Source organism: Chiloscyllium plagiosum, unplaced genomic scaffold (genome assembly GCF_037043375.1).
Source record: "Chiloscyllium plagiosum isolate Xiang-an unplaced genomic scaffold, Cpla_swu_hap1 HiC_scaffold_1, whole genome shotgun sequence".
Lineage (NCBI taxonomy): Eukaryota > Metazoa > Chordata > Chondrichthyes > Orectolobiformes > Hemiscylliidae > Chiloscyllium > Chiloscyllium plagiosum.
This window is the reverse complement of record NW_028270139.1, coordinates 63,942,124-63,964,638: the sequence shown is the minus strand read 5'-3', so window position 1 is coordinate 63,964,638 and position 22,515 is coordinate 63,942,124. Positions and strand designations below refer to the sequence as shown.

Here is a 22,515-nt window from a genome sequence, read left to right as displayed (position 1 = left end):
CTCAGTGTTGGGGGACAGATGTTGGGACACTGCCCAAAACAGATGGGAAGTTCGTCACCACGGTTTCAATGCATCCTGGGATTTAAAATAACTTGTGTTTTACTTCTGTAAAAGTAGGCACATTTCTAATTGACATTTCTCCTCATGTGCAGTTAAAAATGAATTGAGTATTTTGACACTGTAAACCAATTCCTGATATTTGGGATGAATATACAGAGGAAACTCAATTATCCGAATTTCGGATTATCTGTCAAGGTCACAACGTCCTGATGCTTGGCTAAACTATGTTATCTGGCATCTGATTAAGTGAACAAAATACCCCCTGCCCATGTCCTTCAGATAATCGAGGTTCCTCTGTTGACAATAAAGGCAGAGATTTTACTTCTACGTCCGACTTACGTGAAATGTAAACTTGGGTTTAGGAGCCCTTCAGTGTGCACAAATACTATGGGCTGTTTCTTATCATATTTCAGCAAAGTGTCAAACAGCCTTGCAACAAAGTGGTAAGAGGAGCAAATGAATCACAGCAGGTCCTTAGCAGTCAGTATACACATCCCTTACAAATGAAGGCTAGACTTACTCCTCCGTGCAGTGGGACGGGGAGCACTCCAGCAAGGAGGGTAACATAATGACTCTTCTTGACACTTTCGTAGTGGACCTGACTTTGATTCATGCGTCACCAGTTACATGGTAGATAACAGCAGAGTGCAAGAGCACTGATCCCTTTTCCTCTCATCCCCAAATCACCTACAAAGGATAGCACTACACATGGCGAAATCTTTGAGAACAGTTCCAGTTCAGATGGAGGGGAAAAATCAGTTCCACGCTCCTAAATACCTAAAGGCCTTTCATTAGCTGTATTTTGCAAGGACCAATGAAGTGATCAACATTGTGTGACCAGGATTTGCATTCCATAGCCTTGTACATTGCAGTTCACATGCACGGTGATATCATTGGAAGTTATTTCAGGCTGCGCTCTGCAGATACAAGATTTATACAAATATCACTTGAAGGTGTGCAAGGCCTTCCATTGTGCCTGCGGGGCCTGTGAAAGAGTGACATCATTCAGCAGTTCAAGCTGCAGGCTGAGTGGGTCAGAGATGTGCCATGACAGTGCAGAGAGGCTGGCACATACGACATCATGGACACAGAGCGCGTGCAGCCACTGTCCATGGACGGTACCCAAAGATATTGATGCTAGGTGTCCAAGATAGATGGAAGAATAGCAAAGAGAAGAAAACTCAAATTGTTAGATACTTGCTCTGACTTGCATATTGGACATTCTTGATGTGATGTTTCTATCCAGCAAGTGAGAGAATGGGAATCAGCAAATTATTGAGGTGAAATTAGAAAGTAATAAGGGTGAGGGTGAGCAATAATCCTTGTTAGTAGGCCTCATACCATTCACTAGCAAGAAGCTTGTCTCAATGTCTTGAACTTAATTGGAAAATGCAACTTGTTGTTCCCGACATCAGGAAAGGCCTAGCTTGACATCTCACACAAATCTGAATTTCTCATGACAGACCATGCCTTCAGGGCCTGGGAAGATTCCAGCCCAAGTTTTAACTTTGCGTCATGTATTTTACTGGCCTGGTCATATAGCACCCTTTCTTGTTTCCACTCCTGGTGCAGAAATTCAGATCATGCCCAAACAAGACCTATTTTACCATCAGCTTTGTGTTTTGCTTTGATTTTATCCTAAAATTTTATCAGGGTCAGTAGTAGAGATCTGTTCTTGATTAAATATGCTCTTCAATCTTCATGCCTTAAACAAAATTGATTTGGCTCCAACTCTCACGTATAAGGTTTAGAGAATACTCAAATTATCATAACCATGAGAAATCAAGTCCAGATTTAGTAAAGCCATGAGCAGATGGGAACTAGCCAACACATGCTACACCCAAATATCAAGTTTTAAAATGTAGATATTGGCTGGAGACCATCTTTGATATACTATAATCACCCTCACACTCAATAAAAGATACAAACTCCATCATTTCCCTAATCACATCTCTCCAATATTCTCTACTGCAGAGTCTGGAAGCGAGGGCACAAATTATCACATTGAAAGATTGAGAGCTGTGCAAAAGAGAAAAAGATTTTTTCACACTTAAACAAATAGGCCTCAAACAACAAAATAAAAGGAAAAGTTGCATCACACACATTTTTCCAGTAACTAGAAATTAGTCTGGTGTTCATGGCGAATACTGGAGCTTAAAAGGATAGATACAAACTTAAAAGAGTTACAAATCTGCTTTAAGATGGTCTCCCTTGCTATGTAATGAGGATTAATTCTTTACTCCCTATTACAGCTCTATAACCCACCATGCCTGGAGCGAGAGTGTTCCTCCACATACCTGGATTTGTGAACTACCGGGCTCAAAACACCCCTAAAAGATTCCAAACTATCACTTGAACAAGTGAAAGAAACAGCTGCATCTTAGACTAGTAGAATACACAATGTAAGATGAAGTCCCTCAAATGTTAACTGTTCTGTATGGAACTCATCACCTCAGGAGATCTCCCACCCACAGCTTCCAACCTCATAGTCCGGGAACCCTGCACTGCCCGGTTCTACCTCCTTCCCAATATTCCACAAGCCTGACCACCCTGGCCGACCCATTGTCTCAGCATGCTCCTGCCCCACTGAACTCATCTCTACCTACCTCGACACTGTCCTATCCCCCCTAGTCCAGGAACTCCCCACATACGTTCGAGACACCACCCACGCCCTCCACCTCCTCCAAGACTTCCGTTTCCCCGGCCCCCAACGCCTCATCTTCACCATGGATATCCAATCCCTCTACACCTCCATCCGCCATGACCAGGGCCTCCAAGCCCTCCATTTTTTCCTCTCCAGACGTTCCCAACAGTACCCCTCCACCGACACTCTCATTCGTTTGGCCGAACTGGTCCTCACCCTTAACAATTTCTCCTTTGAAATCTCCCACTTCCTCCAGACCAAAGGGGTAGCCATGGGCACACGTATGGGCCCCAGCTATGCCTGTCTCTTTGTTGGCTACGTAGAACAGTTGATCTTCTGTAATTACACCGGCACCACTCCCCACCTCTTCCTCCACTACATTGATGACTGCATTGGCGCCACCTCGTGCTCCCGCGAGGAGGTTGAGCAATTCATCAACTTCACCAACACATTCCACCCTGACCTTAAATTTACCTGGACCATCTCTGACACCTCCCTCCCCTTCCTGGACCTCTCCATCTCCATTAGTGACGACCGACTTGACACTGACATTTTCTACAAACCCACCGACTCCCACAGCTACCTGGATTACACCTCTTCCCACCCTATCTCTTGCAAAAATGTCATCCCGTATTCCCAATTCCTCTGCCTCCGCCGTATCTGCTCCCAGGAGGACCAGTTCCACCATAGAACACACCAGATGGCCTCCTTCTTTAGAGACCGCAATTTCCCTTCCCACGTGGTTAAAGATGCCCTCCAACGCATCTCGTCCACATCCCGCACCTCCGCCCTCAGACCCAACCCCTCCAACCACAACAAGGACAAAACACCCCTGGTGCTCACTTTCCACCCTACCAACCTTCGCATAAACCAAATCATCCGCCGACATTTCCGCCACTTCCAAACAGACCCCACCACCAGGGATATATTTCCCTCCCCACCCCTCTCCGCCTTCCGCAAAGACCGTTCCCTCCGTGACTACCTGGTCAGGTCCACGCCCCCCCCTACGACCCACCCTCCCATCCTGGCACTTTCCCCTGCCAACGCAGGAACTATAAAACCTGTGCCCACACCTCCTCCCTCACCTCCATCCAAGGCCCTAAAGGAGCCTTTCACATACAAAGTTTTACCTGCAAATCCACTAATATCATTTATTGTATCCGTTGCTCCCGATGCGGTCTCCTCTACATTGGGGAGACTGGGCGCCTCCTAGCAGAGCGCTTTAGGGAACATCTCCGAGACACCTGCACCAATCAACCACACCGCCCCGTGGCCCAACATTTCAACTCCCCCTCACTCTGCCGAGGATATGGAGGTGCTGGGCCTCCTCCACCGCCACTCCCTCACCACCAGACGCATGGAAGAAGAACGCCTCATCTTCCACCTCGGAACACTACAACCCCAGGGCATCAATGTGGACTTCAACAGCTTCCTCATTTCCCCTTCCCCCACCTCATCCTAGTTTCTAACCTCCAGCTCAACAATGTCCCCTTGACTTGTCCAACCTGCCCAGCTCCTTTTCCACCTATCCACTCCACCCTCTCCTCCCTGACCTATCACCTTCATCTCCTCCCCCACTCACCTATTGTACTCTATGCTACTCTATCCCCACCCCCACCCTCCTCTAGCTTATCTCTCCACGCTTCAGGCTCTCTGCCTTTATTCCTGATGAAGGGCTTTTGCCAGAAACGTCGATTTTGCCTGTCCTCGGATGCTGCCTGAATTGCTGCGCTCTTCCAGCACCACTGATCCAGAATCTGGTTTCCAGCATCTGCAGTCATTGCTTTTACCTCAATTTCTTTAGTCATCCAGCCTTCCCTTTCACCCTGACAGGAATATACTTTCTCTGGATTCTTGTTATCTCATTTCTGAAGGCTTCCCATTTTCCAGCCGTCCCTTTATCTATGAACATCTGCCTCCAATCAGCATTCGAAAGTTCTTGCCTAATACCGTCAAATATGGCCTTTCTCCAATTTAGAACTTCAACTTTGAGATCTGGTCTATCCTTTTCCATCACTATTTTAAAACGAATATAATTATGGTCGCTGGCCCCAAAGTGCACCCCCACTGACAGCTCAGTCACCTGCCCTGCCTTCTTGAGAATTATTGAAACTATTTCAGCCCACCAATAAAACAGTATACTGAACTTCCCATTTCATCTTAACCTGTGATGAGCTTTCTTGGTTTCACATATAGAAATTATGTATGGCTATGGATCTAAGACAACAGGGAGTATAATCAAAGTCCCACCAACCTTGTAGTTTCTGGTTTTCTTTTTCCATTCTCAGAAGCAGTATCTGTTGAAGAATGGCCTTTCTCCATAAATCTCGCAGTTCCCTTGACGTGCGTTTCCTTTCCTCTGCAACCGCCCCTAGGTAACTATCATTACAAGTTGCTGCCAAAGATGTCCTTGCGGTAGCCTCTCCAGCATCTGAATGGTCTATGGAGACACACACTCATTAGGATCACAGTACCATCTTCTGAAAACCATATACATTGCCAGGAAAATTTAACCCACCTTCCCAATGGTTCAAAAGAAAACCAAAGAACTGCAGATGCTAGAACCAGAAACACAAAACAGAAATTGCTGGAGAAACTCAGCAGATCTGGCAGCTTCTATGGAGAGACAGCAGGTTTCAGGTCCCATAACCCTTCTTCAGAAACATTAACTCTGCTTTCTCTGCACAGTGCTGCCAGACCTGCTGAGTTTTTCCAGCAACTTCCGTTTATGTTCCCAATGGTTCAATTAGCAAACTCAGACCAGCAAGGTTTCAGGTTTGATTCTCAGTTCATCTTGTGTTAACTGACCCCAATGAGGTTGCAACAACTCATCTTCAGTTCTGATGGGACTGCACATGGAGCAAAACATTCCCAAAACAAAAATAACTTCTTTTAAGTCCAGATAAGAACCAGTACCTTGTGTGAATCTAATTATTGGATAGTGCAGAGACCTGAACCAAATTTTATGGCATTTATAACAACTGTGAAATCAGCTCGTGATTTTTAAAAAATATATCAATAATTCAAAGTTAAAATATAGAAATCAGCTGTACAGAACTTTAGCTAGGCCACATTTGGAATATTGTATTCAGTTCTGATTATCACACTACCAGAAGGATGTAGAGGCTTTGGAAAGGTTACACGAATGATTTACCAGGGTGTTGCTTGGTTTGGAGGATGCTAGCTTTGAGGAGACATTGGACAAACTTAGTTTCTCTTGAGTGTTGAAGGGTGAGGGGCAAAGTTTAATTACAAAATCTGGTCATAATTACAAAATTATGACAGGCACGGATAGAATAGTAATGGACATAGGAGTAAGTTTAAAGGACACTTAAGAGGCAAATGTTTCTCCCTGCTCCCCTCTATCACACAGACAGTCGAGTAAACGCCTGAAGTGGTGATGTAGGCAATACTATAGCAACATTTAATAGCATCTTAACAGATATATGAATAGGCAGGGAATAGAGGGATACAGACAGTGCAAAGGTAAAACGTTTTTAAGTTTAGAAAGGCATTGTCTGTCAGAACCGCCTTGGTGAGCCAAAAGGCCTATTCCTGCACTGTACTTCGATCTTTAAATACAATGAAAGACAAGTGTAAGGAGTATACAATCTTCCAAAAAAGTAAATACATTGAGTCAATACAAACATGCACACAAATGTTCTCAATATTAACATTTTCTTATTCTCATCGTGTCTGCACATACACTGTACACATAGCCTTTATATCTGCCGGCCTCTTAAATGATACACATGCAAATTGTCACTGGTAATTGATCTGGACAAAATGCCTTTCCAGGGACGATTGATCCCATATCATTTGTTCTTGCTCTACTCGACGAAAACATGAACAAAACTAGATTTAATTTCCACTCAGTTGATCAACCAATCTCTTAATTGGCAGGTCTCAGCTCAAACAGTAGGTGGCAATTCAATTAGCTTCAATATCCCCAGAGGAAAAACTTGCCATCCTCTAAATGCTGTTAAGTGACCATGAGGTGACTCCCTACAGTGGTAACCTTTAGCATCAAATAACTGTGATCACATATTAAACATCATCAGACATTGGAGCAGACTTACACCATGCAGTCTAACGATTCCGTTGTGCCATTCGATCATGGCTGATATGTTTCTCAACCCCATTCTCCTGCCTTTTCCCCAGAATCCTTGAGTCCCTTACTAATCAGGAACCTATCTCTGTCTTCAGTACACTCAATGGCTTGGACTCCGCAGCTTTCTGCAGCAGAGTTCCACAGATTCACCACTCTCTGGCTGAAATAAATCCTCATCGCAGTTCTACAGGGTTGTCCCTTCACTCTGAGGCTCTGCACTTGGGTCCTAGTTTCTTCTACTCATGGAAACTCCTTCTCCAAGTCCACTCCATCCAGGCTTCTGTGTTCTGTAAGTTTCAATCGGATATTTCATCATCCTTCTAAACTCCATCGAGTACAGACTTAGAGTCTTCAACCGCTCCTCATATGACAAGCCCTTCATCCCTGGGATCATTCTTGTAAACTTCCTCTAGAGCCCGTCCAACACTTGCACATCTTTCCTTAGGTACAGGATCCAAAACTGCTCACAATATTCCAAAAGCGGTCTGACCAGAGCTTTTTACATCCTCATAATGCTAACATTGCATTTGTCTTCCTAACCAGTAACTAAACCATTAACCTTAAGAGAATCCTGAACTCCAGACTCCTAAGTCCCTTTGTACTTTAGGCTTTCAAAGCCATTCTCCTTTTAGAAAATAGTGCATAATTTCATTCTTTCCTATATTGTATTTCATCTGCCATTTCTTTGCCCACTATTCTAGCCTGTCCATGTCCTTCTGCAGCCTCCCCACATCCTCCATTCTACCCATCCCTCCACTTACCTTTGTGTCATCTGCCACATTTGCTACAATGCCCTCAGTGCCTTTGTCCAGATTGTTAACATATAACATGAATAGTTGTGTTCACAACACTGAGCCCTGCCAAATTCCACTAGCCACCAGCTGCCATTCTGAAAAAAACCTTATTACCTCTGCTCTCTACCAGTCAGCCAATCTTCTATCCATGCCAGTACATTGTCCCTAATACGTGGGCTCTTATTTTGCAGCCTTCTGTGGCAGCACCTTGTCAAAGGCCTTTTGGAAACCCAAATAGATCCCATCCACTGACTTGCCTTTGTCTGAATTGGTTCTTACCCCCTCAAAAAATTCAAGTTGATTTGTCAGGCATTGGCTAACAACAGGGCTGCTGAGGGCAGTCAGTATCACGGGAATAAACCCAAGAAATATTCGGCAACTTCAGGGGAAAGAGAAAATGGGAGCCCATTCAGAGAGTAATTTGGTTAGCAGAGTAAGAGCCCATTCGGCCGATTATTGTGCCAGTTCTTTGAAAGCTAATCAATTAGCAACTTCCCTGCTCTTTCCACAGGATACTGCAAGGTCTTCCTGTTCAAGGAATACGTCAAATTCTCTTGTGAAAGTGACGACTGAATTACCTTTTGGAACAGAAGAACGTAAGAAATAGGAGTAGGACACCTGGCCTCAAGCCTATTCTGCCATTCGTTAAGATCATGGCTGATCTTTTCATGGACTCAGCTTCACTTACAAATCCGCCCATCATAATTTCTTTATTCTTTGAAAATCTGTGTGTTAAAAACATTCAACAAGGTAGCCTCAACTGCTTCACTGGGCAGGGAATTCCACAGATTTACAACCTCTTGGGTGAAGAAGTTCTTCCTCAACTCAGTCCTAAATCTGCTCCCCCTTATTTTAAAGGCTATGCTCCCTCGTTCTAGTTACACCTGCCAGAGGAAACAATCTCTCTGCTTCTATCTTACCTATTCGCTTCATAATTTTATATGCTGTAATGAGTATTGTCACAGTCTACTCAACTCCTCCTCATAAACTAATCCTCTCAACTCTGGAATTAACAAAGTGAATTCCTCTGCATCCCTCCAGTGCCAGTAAGGAGACTAAAACTGTCTACACTACTCCAGGTATGGTCTCTCTGGCACCCCACTTACCCCATCCTTTAGCCAATTATCTTAAATCTCTGCCTCATATTTAAATGGCAGATGTATTTATCACAATATTTATTTCTGAGCAAAATGCTGAAGTCAATTACAACATTTATTTCAATTATATTATTAATAATCACATGGTAGTAGCATAGAGTCAATAGGTGAATTCAGAATGAGGGAGAGTTCTAAAGGAGAAATCACATTTCAGCAACTGGCTGGAGGTTTTTGAAGAGGTAACAACACGGCTACATGAGGGTTATGCTGTTAATGTGGCGTACGTGGACTTGAAGACATTGCCTCACAACAGACTTGTGAAGAAAGTTATAGCTCATGGCAAGAATAGAGTCGGTAAGAACATGGATATAAAACTGGCTGAGTGAGAGGAAACTGTCATAGTCAATGCATAAGTTTCAGGTTGGAGGAAGGTTTGTTGTGGAGTTCCCCAGGAATCAGGATTGAGGGATCGGATGATGATTTGGGTAAAAGTAGTGTATATGGGGAAAATGCAGGAAATTGGTATTAGGTATCAGGACTGATGGACGCACAATGGGCTATACTGGAACAGTTCTATAAATTTAGGTAAGCTATTTTGCACATTATAGTTTGCATGTGAATGATTTGATGGTTAAAAAAATCAAAAGATTTCATTTTCAATTTTAAACAAAGGACGCCACAGTGTACGCTTCACCCGACACATTGTCAAAGAATGATAGTTCACGCAGCTATAAATCACTGCTTTCCACATTATCAGGTGAAACTGCAGGAGTTGCTCACAATCCATCAAGTCACTCCCTCACAGTAATAATCACCTACATTGTTTTATCGTCTTTGAAATGACGCATCAATGTACAAAGTCCAATGCGAAGAATAAAGTTATATTATACTGAAGGTATCAAGGAAGGAATTTAAAAGAAACAATATGAACAGTATTACCTCACTGTAAAACAGTCACCCCTTTGTGAGTGGTTAGCCTGTAACATGATCCAGTCAGGGTATTTTGAGATACTATGAAACTATTGTCAGACTAGTCACACTACCTCATTTTCCACATTCAGATGCATCATACAACCTGTCTGCTCATTTTTGCTGATTCAATGCTGAACATTAATTTGTAGGTCAGATGCACAGAAAAATACACTAGCAATTTTTCATATCACAGAATCACAGACGCTTACAGGAAGAATGCCAGACTTGCTTCTACACAGTTGACAATAGTGCCATCTGTAGGAGACAGGACATGCAAAATCCAAACCCAACAATATCTCATTATGTGGCAAGCTTATTTACAACTGATTATATTCTGGACCTCGTGGCTCAGAATTCTCCCAATATTAGTAACACTGATAATGTTTGGCAATATATTATACTTAAAATGTAATACATTGGTGGTGTCCTATGAACTAGATTGTGGTTGAGCTTTAATGCAGATCCCAAAAATTTTAAAAATTCTCAGGAGACAATTTTTGGCAACGCATTCTCATTTAACTGTTTTTCGATTATTGAAATCATAAAAAGCATCTCAAACAGGCTCACTCAAATGACTACATTAAAAGGTGCATGACTTATTAATTGTACTTGAGTTGACCAAGAATCAAGAAATAGCAAGAAGTACAATCTTGAACAAAGACTGGTTTGAGTCAATTTGTCTACAGGTAAAACTTCCCTAGTTCACATATTTTGAAAAGAGTTTTGACAAAATACTGTCTGATGGAGTAGTCATTAAAATTGAAGCTCAGGAGATTAAATCGAAAGTGACAACGTGGCTAACCATGTTGGCCAGTGTGCAGAAAGCAGAAAGTAGTGATGAACCCTTATTCTTCAGGTTTGAGTGAAGTACTAATGTTCCCCAGGGTTTAGTATTAGGACCGCTCTTCCTTTTGAGTTGCATAAATTATTTAGAATGATTTTTAAAGGATTCTTAGCCAAAACCACAAGTGTGAAGGCAATACTCTTATTTTGTAAGAGAAAGAGAAAGTATGTACTCATACAATTTTGTTCCAAGTTAAAAATCACAACACCAGGTTATAGTCCAACTGGTTTAATTGGAAGCACAAATCAATTTTATTCCATACATTGTAAACATTAATAAGGTGTGCTGCAAAATGACTTTCCATTTGAGAAAATGGCAAGTCACAGCACAGGCAATTATATTATTCGAATTTCCAAACATAATGATGGGCATACTTGCAAGCTGGCAAAATTGATGGGGTGCAGTATGTGTCGCATTTAACCAAAAGGCTAGTTAAAACTGATTTATAATTGCACATTCTAAAATGTTTTCAAAAGATAGGTCAAGATAACAGGCTTATTTAAACATTTCCCGTGTAACACTGTTTAATTTGTAAAGTTTCACACCTGCTTAAAATGGCCTAAATGAAATGCGAAGGAAAACAATAATGCAAATGGTAATTTTAACAATATACAAAGACACCAATAGCTAAAAACAAAAGAACTTCACATTATATTGGGAGGTTCTGTGAAATTGCAACTAGCAAATGAAAGGGTTAACACCCACAGAAAACACAGCCCTCTCTGCTGCCTTGCACGCCCTTGAACCACAACCTAATGCAGCATTTGGTTTATACCTCAAGAAATATTTCAATTTTAAAACAATGGCAAGGGGAGAAAATTTCTAAATATTGTTGCATAAAAGTTTTAGGGAAACAAACTACCAGAGTTTCTTCACTGACCATTCAGATAAACCCATTCAGACAGTGGTGCATATCTGGCAGTGGTGCATATCTGAATAATTAACTGTCGACCAATCAGAAAAATCCAAATTCTACCAACTTGTCTCTGTTCTGAAATAGTTAATATGGCTGGCAGGAGGCAATAACACAAATGAATAAACAAAAGAAATTAACAAAATTTTATCTAATTTAGTTACATGCAACCCATTTCATGTGTTATATTATTAAACCACTGAACCATTGTGGTGAATGATAAGGGTATGGTCTTGGCTTCCTTCATGTTTCAGTGGGTGGGGTAGGAGAGAAAAATAACATTTTATACAAAAATAAACTTGCACAAAAGCTTTATTTTTATTCTGAATTAACATGTTACTTTAACTATCTTTTCCCAGTTGTTAAATGATAATTTCTATGAAATGATATGCAGCAGTTGCTTTTCCATTGTGTGCTGCCTTTGATACAAGATACAATTAGCCATCTGAATCAGCGAAGAGTGTGGAAACAGGCCCTTCAGCTCAACAAGTCCACACCGACCCTCCTTCTGACTAATTGCACCTAACACGATGAACAATTTCCCATGGCCAATTCACCTAACCTGCACATCTTTGGACTGTGGGAGGAAACCAGAGCACCCGGAGGAAACCCACGCAGACACGGGGAGAATGTGCAAACTCCACACAGAGAGTCACCCGAGGCTGGAATCAAACCTGGGTCCCTGGCACTGTGAGGCAGCAGTACTAACCACTGAGCCACTGTGCCGGTCGTTAATTTAGCAGTTTTCTGACAGAACTTGGGAGAATACAGAAGGATCCCAAAATGCAAGCTGTGTGTTGTACAATAAGGCCTATCGAGAGACTGATGGAACTTGCAATGATCCAAAGCTTTTTAAACTACAAGTGTCGAAGGACCCAGGCAGAAATCATTACTGAAGCCTTATTTACCAATTCCTAGGTTGACTACAGTCAAATTATTGAATTTATTTTAGCTGTCTTACGTGTATTAGACAAGCCAGTGACTGTCACAATCTGATTGTAGAATAGTAACCACATTCATGAGATTAACAACTTGAATTTATTTCGCACTTTTAACTTGAAAATCATCCCTCAGTCCTTCAAATAATGAAACGATAGACATTACGCCAAAGAATATGTTGCTTGGAAAGTCAGCCCAAAGCTTGGTTAAAAGGCTGGGTTTGAAGGAGTGGAAAAAGGTGGGAGCAGAGTGAAGGGGCACAGGGAATGGTTTGAGAGCTGAGTGGCTAAAGAGCAGCTTGCTGATTGACAAGCTCTAATGATGGTGGTAAAATGATGGGGAGCATGCTCAAGGCAGGATTGGAGATCCACCTTTCACGTGGAAGAGCTAATGGGTTGCAGGGTCTGGAGAATGTCACAAGGAGAGGGAACAATCAGGGCATTGAAGCAACAATAGGAGCATTGGTGAGGGAGGATGGGGAAATATACAAGTTATAAACAGTATTAAGTCTATAAAATCTTACAGCATAAGTATCAAGGTTGCTGTAAGATAATTTCATCAATTATCTTAACACTGGTGAATTGAAATAGAGCTTTTCCTGATCTTCATATTTTGGACAATTCAGCTATTTGCTTAAGGTGACACAAGTTATACACAGAAGACCACTTGGCTCCTCATGCTTGCTATAAGATTCAATAAAGATTATGGCTGATCTAATTTTTGCCTCAACCTTACAATCCTGCCTTCTTCCTGATACTCTGACTCCCTTGTCAGTCAAGAATCTATCTCTGCCTAAAAAAATGTTCAAGAACTTTGACTCCACTGTTCTGATTCCAAAGTGTCACAAACCTCTGGAGAAATGCATCCCCATCTTCGATTAAAATGGAACACTCCTCATTTCTAAATTGTGTCCCTTCATTTTAGTTTCTCTTACTAGGCAAAATATCCTTTCAGAATTTACACTTTCAAGTCTCCTTAGGATTTGGCGTGTTTCAAAAGGATCATCTCATTCTTCAACTCCCAACGCCCAGCCTGTCCAACTTTACCTCATAAAACAAACCCTTACCACAATCGAGTAAGATTTCTTCTGCTTTCAAACCATCGTTTCTTTAAAAAGGAGACCAATGCTTCCAAAGTACTTCACGAGCACCAAGCCCCATGTAACAGAAACAATACATGACTACTTGATATTCCATTTCCATTGCACTAAATGACCCTTTCTCTACTGTTTGTATCCACTTGCAATAATTGTATACCATTTTATGTGGGGACTGATTGCTTACACCAATTATAAGTGACTACACTTGTCCTGGGTATGGGAGGAATGTAAATTTGACATTGTCATTTAAGAAACGGGACAAAGGATAACCCAGGAAACTACAGACCTATCAGTTTGATATCAACAGTGGGGAAAACTGACGGAGGCCATAATAAGGGAAAAGATAAATGTATACTTTGGGAAGTTAATACTAGATAGTCAACATGGCTTTGTCCAGGGCAGGTCATGTTAGTAAATTTAATTGAGTTCTTTGGCAAAGTGACAAGGACAGGAGATGAGGTGGCGCTGTGGATGTTGTATATTTGGACTTCCAGAAAGCATTGATACGATGTCACACGGCATGTTGGTTAGCAAATTAGAAATGTTTGTGTTTGATGGGACCTTGGCAGCATGGATTAGATGTTAACGAAAAGATAGGAAACAAAGGCTACATATTGATGGGCAATTCTCAAACTGGAAACAAGTTAGAAGTGGTGTTCCCCAAGGATCGGTGTTGGGACCCTTGCTTTTTTTGTTCTATGTGAACAATTTGGAGATGGGTGTTGATGGAAAAAGTCTCTAAATTTGCAACTGATACTAAGCTAGGGAGAATAGTGAGTTGTGAAGATGATACTAAGTGACTTAAGAGGGACATTGACAAATTGGCCAAATGGCAGACATCTGGCAAGTGAAACTCAATGCAGAAAAATGAGAGGCCATGCATTTTGGCAACAGAAACATGGACAGACGATACAGGATCAATGGTGTAGCTTTGAGGGGGAATACTGGAACAGAGGGACCTCAGGGTTCACATACACAAGTCTTGAATGTGACCAGGCAAGTTGAAATATTTGTTAAGAAGGATTATAGAACCCCTGGATTTATAAATAGATGCATAGGACATAAAAGCAAGGGAGTGATTATGCACCTTTACAAACCATTGGTCAGACCATATTTCAGTTCAATCATGGGCACCTTATTCCAGGAAAAATGGTAAAGCCTGGACAGAGTTCAAAGAAGATTTACCATAATGATAGCAAGAACGAGGTATTTTAGATGCTAGGAAAGACTAGAAAAATTTAGCTTATTGCCTTGGAGCGATCAAATTAAGAGAGATGACCTTATTGACGTGTTCAAAATTGCGAACAGTTCTAATATTGCAATATGAAGGAAGTCTGTTTTTTGCATGACAATCTGTGGATCCATAAATGTCTTTGACACTTAGTCAAAGATAATATGGTTTCATTGATAATAGCAAGTTCAACTTACATTCAAGATCATCAGAATAAGCTAGCTGCATCAACAGGTCTGAGAAACAAACTTTAAAAGCACTTCCTTCATAAGACAAAAAAACATACACATGCAGATTTGCTGGCACACAGATTCATTAGATTCTGCCTACAGTGCAGACATTAAATCAGTCATCTGACTGAGCAACAGATAATTTCTGATAGCAAGGTTAAGTAAGTAGATGTCTAAGAGGAGGAAAAGTGCAAACAGAGTAACTGGTAATGTAGGCAAGCCTTTTCTCAACTTATATCCAACCTATTTATTTAGTCACAATTCATGAGGGTGGAGTGCACACTACAAACCACAGAACAAACTGAGCTGAATGTAAGTAAACAGGATAGAAATAGCTAGTTCAAGGAACACGTTTTGAATTGTTTAATCTAGGCCTTTTCACCTCCACATTCCACAGCCTGCCCTTTAGACTACAGTCTCCTCTTCAAACAATGATCCCAAAGTGATGCTTTCATGTTCGGCATTTAACATGAAAACAAACAAAATCTGTAACAAAGATCATACAGTGCAGAGCACAGCAACTATAACGAACCAAAATTTGGAAAACTACAAAATTATCTTTTGATATATTTTTCTTTGCAAAGCATTTGTCGCTTAAATGCGAGAATTAGTTTTCTTATGGCCTTTTGTCAATGATCAATTTTTATTTCAACATGCATCATTTTCAAGCAAGCTAGTAAAAGAAATGTTGAAACTAATGGGAAACTGACTGACGCAAGAATATTCTCTCATGTATTTTGTGGACTGCCAGGAGACTCAAAACACAACTGAAGATAGACAAATATCTAGGTGTGAAATATATTATCACAATTTTCAAACAACCAAAGAACTGCCAATGCTGGAAATAAAGAAAAACAGAAATTGCTTGAAAAACTCAGGTCTGGCAGCATCTGCAGACAGAAAGCAGAGTTAACACTTTGAAATGTTAGCTGATTTCTATCCACAGGTGCTGTTAGATCTGCTGAACTTTTCCAGCAATTTCTGTTTTTTTTTGTTTTCGATCACAATTATCAATTTATTCATAAACCCCTTGCACTAAATACTCAAAATTTAAGTAAAGGATAACAAATTATACAAGAACACTAATTGCAATTTTTGAGTGAGGTGTGAAAATGATCCCAATGATCGCTATATTAATAATTGAAGTCATCCCAGCAAGACAAGTAGTACCCTTTGTTGGCGCAGGCAGCAGTTGTGAAAAAAAACAAATACTGAACTCTCACTTATTCACCAGATATTCCAGTGGGAAGAGACTCCATTAAACTAGCACTTCCTAATTCCTATTCATGAAGTTTAAAAAAAAGTAAACATGCGTGTCAGTTTTCTTAGAAATAAAGCAATTTGATAAATTTTATTATGTGATATGATTACAGAGTGCACAAGACTGGCCTTTCTATGGAGGAGATGCTGGAGTAAGTTAAACAGGCAGAGAGCTAGTTTTGTAGCTGTAATGCTTTTCCTTTCCTTCACAGACAGGCAGGAGGCTAGAAGAACACAGCAAGCCAGGCAGCATCAGGAGATGGAGAAGTCAACATTTCAGGCATAACCCTTCTTCAGGAACCCTTATTCCTTTCCTGCAAGCCATGCGTTTTACTGTTATAAAATCTGGAGAAACTATCGGTTATCCAATTTATTTCCCCTTTCCTCCACTAAGTTTTAAGAGTTTACATTAAAAATGGTTGATCGCTATTTAACTTTGGGGGCATCATAGCTGCACCAAATCAGTCCGGAACTCTCATCCACACAAGCGCACGTTTAAGCAAGATCAGAAAAAATACTCATTAGCAACACAAAATCAACTCTAACAACCTTTTTCTCTATCTAAACCAGGAGTGCTGGGACCAACTAAAGAGCTGTATTTGGGCTAGGAAATAATTCAGCATAGACTGGAATGGAATCAGACACATCTTGCATAGGTTTAGGTGACACTGAATGCTGCACTTACAGGTGATTTTCATATGCAGCTGTATGATTTTCAAAGTAGTCAACATAATATGGTTAAAAAGAAAACATTCTCTTGTATATCTGAATCGCAAGATTAAAATCATTGTAACATGCACAAAATGTATGTCAAAACAAGCAGAGATTCTGAGTAGCATGACAAAGCCTTGATAGTGGAGAGATTAGAATGGGCACGAGCACGTGGAATTTTTAATCTTTCACCCAGCTCAAATTTGCACTAATCCTTCCTCAGAACAACAACAAAAACAACAGGAAAAACATCCTCCCAGGTCCACTTTGGTTATAACCTGTAAAACGAGATCTCTGCAGATTCATTCATGGCTGGACTTTCTTTTGAAACTTGAATTGTAAATTCCTGCCAACACTGTAGTGACATTGTTTTACTACAAACAGAAAGACAGCCAAATCCAAGTTCCAGGAAAGCTGTCTAATACATGCCAAGTCTTCACTCAATATATCTCACGACTTTGAATACATACGGCGTGCCAGCTTTGTTAACTCTCTAACTACCAATCCTCCTCTACCTTAATAGACAAAAAGGGTTGAGACAAGAAAAGACTAACTGCTCCATGTGCCCTACAGTAGAAGCATTCCCTAACCACCTGAAGCTATGTAAACTCCTGGTAAAGGCAAATAATCGCATTAAAAATAAAGACTATAAAAGGAAAAAGAAACTATGGAATTTTTTTCCTTCAAGTCCTTTAGGCAACCAAAACTAGCTCAGAAGATCAACTTGACTCTGCTTTTCATTAGGCAGTACGGTACTCCATGTACAAGATGACCTCTTCTGCAAATGGTATAAACTAAACCTCTCTCACAAAGGAATATTGTGAATTGGGATTCACTACAGAAAGGACAAGGTTTTAATACACCTGTTTTCTGGGTAAAAATGACTGGGGTGCTCAATTCAGTTATGCCCTTGCAAAATTGGTGCTTGTACTCCATGGAGCTCTCTAAACTATACATCCATCTTTTAAAAAAAAATCCCTTTGAACAGACTTAGATTTTTCAATATTTCTCAATTGCCTCTGGATGTATGGTTTTCACAAAAGTACATACACCCACATCCTAGCTTCTTACTGATGTGTTTGAACAAAATCAATTTTGTAGCCAGCATCTGTTCCTTTTCCAAATCCTCAGTATCTCCTGCTATGACAGTCCCAAAACTGGTCACAGTAGGTGGATTGTTCCTGACTTACCCAAAGCTTTTAGGAAGAGCAGGCTGGGAAACCTAACTGGGTTAGGGGATAAAAACTCCATTTCCTGACGTAGGGTTAAAGCTTCACTATTAAATTTTCAGAACCTTTCAGGACTCTGGCACACCTATTTTCTACTCCTTAATATACCATGAATACTTTTTAACATCCCGGCCTGCTGGACAATGATCATTATGTAACCTTGATAGCTCAAAACTAGAAGCACGTATGTTCACAAACTTGACAATATGTCAGTCTCAGTGTTTGTTTGTTCCCAATCCCAGAGATAGGGAGCCATTCAAAATGGCTGCGATGCTCATCTGCACATGCTCTGTGGCACCCATTTGGCCATCATGCCAAACACAGCCCTTGATATACATTCAACATGGTTCTCACACTGGTTAGCAAAAGAGAGGGAGTTTAAACTAAGAAAAATGCTGCCTATCTAGCAAAAAAAGTTAAATAATAAAGTTTAGACTGTGTTGCCCATAACCTGCAATGCTGAATGCTTCTTGTGTCAAATGTTCAAATTTGTCAGTTCCCCAAACTTAATTTATGATTATGTGCTGATATTACAGACCTCTCACTCAGTAGTAAATCTGTGATCCTCTGCAAGAATAGAGTTCAGAACACTCTTATTTTGAATGTGCACAAGTCAGATGCAGTGCTCCACTTAGTGCTGGGTTGGCCAAAAACTTAGCTACTACTGAAAAGAGATGTGTACCTGGCAGGGTAGGCACCCCCCTCCAAGTTCCAGTGAAGCACAAACCTCTTTGGTGAATTGGTTCCTTCCTTCAGAAGCTGATGCTTCTTTGCCAAAATGCTTATTGTTTGGGGTGAAGCCTTGCATCCATGAGAAGTTTCAAGTTAGATGCAGTCTTGATTGTTGTTGTTAAATATGTTACAACGTTAAGATTGAAACTTGATGGCTAACAAGTCTGCAGCCAGACCAATGGAGAGGACATTTGCAATCTTCCTCAACCACACCCCCCATCCTCACTAAAAATCAAGGGCATTCCATCAGCTCTGCTTCAGCCACTGGGGTAGCGCTGTGTACAGCATTGGGACAGGTCGAGGCACCACATGCAGTACAGGAGGGTAAACGATTCAGTTTGTAAGCATCGTTGGCTAATGTTATGGAAAGGTTACGTTTTATTGGTAGCTTTTATTTTGAATTTTTTTTGCAACTAGGGCATAATAAATGGATTAAACCAATTGGCATTTATACGACATGCTGGGATAAGATTCAGTAGAAACCAAGTCGGATGAGACAGTCAATCCTGAGCAAAGGAGTCATGGATAGTTTGCTCCAATATATTCTTGGTGGTTGTAAGGCTCTCACTGTAGGTGCAGTGTCTATACATTGCGCACTGGTGCTGGGATGTGATTGGTTAGGCACAGAATGGTCAGCCCTTGTCATCTCACTATAGGCCATGAGTTCTCCATGGAGAGTCAAAGATGGCAGGTACATCGGCCTGATGGAGAATGAGTGCAGCTTGTTTGCTGCCAGGAACGTGGGCATTCACCAAGAGAATCATTTAAGCATGAACTCACACCAGTTGCAGATCAATAGAAGCCCTTGCTGTTGACACAGAAGATAGGAGCAGGAGTAGGCCATTCAGCCCCTTGAGCCTGGTTCACCATTCAATATGATTGTGGCTGATTATTTAATCAATACCCTAATCCGGCCCTCCCCTTACAAAAAGCTATACCCACCTCCTCCTTGAAAACATTGTTTTGGCCTAACCTACTTCCTACGGTATTGAATTCCACATCCCTCTGTCAATGTGTGGGTCACAGGCATGGGCGGGCACCAGTTTGCACACTGTGAATCCTGCCAATCTGGAAAAAACGATGCTTTGTTCTCCCTGAATGGTTGGAGAAGTTCCCTCCCATTCCATATGGGAGCTCTGTAACCTTCGGGATAAAACAACGATTGTGACTCTGACATTGCTAGTGATTTAAAGCATTACTGATTTAGAAATACACTGCCACAGTGATCTTGCAGGGTGCCCACACCGTGTTACATGGCTGTCAGCTGGGTGGTACAGGATGGTAAAGGTCCAGTATCACAAGCGCGGTGAAGTGCAGTCACCTCAGAATTCCACTGGCTCAGGCTGAGACAGAAGAAGTGCTTTCTGAAGGCCCTTGGGGTGGTGGTGGTGGGGGAGGGGAGGGTTGTCCTTTTAATTGAGCGTTTTCCTACTTTTCCCTCTGTGTTCTGCTTCTCCTCTCTCCTTGCTGCCCAGGGTATCTTGCTGTCAGCCTGGGAGGGACATTGCTGAAGTAGACTGCCCTCTGACATGCCCTGTCGGTTCCTCGGACATCCTCATCACAAATAGACCACCATTTGCTGGTGACCCTGAATGGTTTGCAAAATTCCTCCAACCAACACAATATTATGCACTGACTAACTCTGCAATCACAAGAACACGTCAAAAGCACCTCGCTTACAGCTTAGCACCAGTGAGGACCACGTATATATTTCAAGGACCAGGTGCTAAAGAACAAAGAAAAACAAAGAAAATTTACAGCCCAAAAACAGGCCCTTTGGCCCTCCAAGCCTGTGCTGATCCAAATCCACTGTCTAAACCTATTGCCCAATTCCTAAGGATCTGTATCCCTCTGCTCCCCACCTAATCATGCATCTGTCCAGACGCACCTTAAATGAATCTACCGTGCCTGTCTCTACCACTTCTGCTGGCAATGCATTCCAGGCACCTTCCACTCTCAGTGTAAAGCATTTTCCACGTGTATCCCCCTTCAACTTTTCTCCTCTCACCATGAACGCGTGACCTCTCGTTATTGAATCCCTCACCCTGGTAAAAAGCTTATCTGTATTCACCCTGTCGTCATGATTTTGTAGACCTCAATCAGGCCTCACCTCAATCGCCTTTTTTCTAAAGGAAACAATCCTAACCTCCTCAACCTCTCGTCATAGCTAGCACCTTCCATACCAGGCAACATCCTCATAAACCTTCTCTGCAGCCTCTCCAAAGCATCAACATCCTTTTGGTAATGTGGCGACCAGAACTGTACACAGTATTCTAAATGTGGCCGAACCAAAGTCTTGTACACTTTTAACATGACCGGCCAGCTCTTATATTCAATACCCCGCCCGATGAAGGCAAGCATACCATATGCCTTTTTGACCACTCTACCCACCTGTGCAGCCACTTTCAGGGTACAATGGACCTAAACTCCCAGATCTCTCTGCTCATCAACTTTTCCCAAGTTTCTTCCGTTTACTGTATAGTTTGCTCTTGAACTAGACTTCCCAAAATGCATCACCTCACATTTGCCAGGATTGAACTCTAATCCGGGGTTGCTGGAGGCAACGGAGGGAACATATGGTGAATGGGGGTGGGGGCTGCATAGCACTGAAGGCATGTTGAGCCAGCCAGTGTCTCGGGGGTGGGCGGGGGGGAGGGATGTAGGTGGGATGAGCTTATACAATGGTGTTTTAAAAGGAGCTGATGTGCCAAACCAGTAACCTCATGATCTGTGCATGCTGTACATTTTGGATAAGTGGTAAAAATAGTTACAAACACAGTACACTGTTGCAGTGCAAGAGACCATTTGACTCATCATTTATGTACCAGCAAACATTTTAAATCTAGTGCCAAATACCTGTCTTTTCCCCCATAAGCCAGAACATTTAAATAGTAACAATGTCCTCTTAAATCCCTCGAAGTCTCTTTACAGTCAGGGCATACTGCACCAAAGTGTTCCCACTAACGTGACCATCAGGCATTTGTAGTGCCAACAACAGCGATGTAATACAGCTGAGTTTTGAGGCCACTGGCTCATGCCAAGTTATTCAAGATTTAAGCAAAGTGCTCACTTAGCACATAAGACCCAGGAGAAGAAGTGGGCCATTCAGCCCATCGATTCCAATCTGTCATTGAATGAAAATCACAGAAATATTACAGCAGCAGAAGGCCATTCAACCCATTGTACCTGCACCAGTTCCATTACCCAATGCCATCTCCTGATCTTTTCTCATTTCCCTGCACCCTATTTCCATCCATATAATCATCCAGTACCCTCTACAACATTTCCTAGGTTGTGCATTCCGTATCCTAACAATTCATGTGGGAAGAACAGTCTTTTCTCAAATCACCTTTGCTTCAGTTGTACATCATCCAAGTCCTCTCGTTCTTTTCTCCTTTTACGTGCAGGAACAGCTTCTCCCTATCTTCTCTATCCAGCCCTACATGTGACTTTAAAAATCTTCTCTCAGCCTTCGGGTCACCAAGGAGAATGATTCCAACTTCTTCAATCTATCCTCATTCCTGGTATTCTATTTTGTAAATCCCTCTGCACCCTTTTCAATGTACACACAGCTTTCCTTTCATGTGTCACCCACAAACGTCCACGATGGTCACATGGTTTCATAATCCTTAATTCCACTTCCCTGCTT

The 22,515-nt window shown here is 41.7% G+C and overlaps 1 protein-coding gene across 5 annotated transcripts in view; it reads right to left on the bottom strand.

The window, feature by feature from the left end:
• tbc1d1 (TBC1 (tre-2/USP6, BUB2, cdc16) domain family, member 1) overlaps positions 1-22,515 on the bottom strand; it is a 293,630-nt gene that overhangs the window by 65,576 nt on the left and 205,539 nt on the right. For all 5 annotated transcript variants that reach the window (XM_043693132.2, XM_043693142.2, XM_043693152.2 and 2 more), the window contains one exon: positions 4,959-5,144. In XM_043693132.2, coding sequence (XP_043549067.1) covers positions 4,959-5,144 — 186 coding nt within the window. The remainder of the gene's footprint in view (positions 1-4,958; positions 5,145-22,515) is intronic.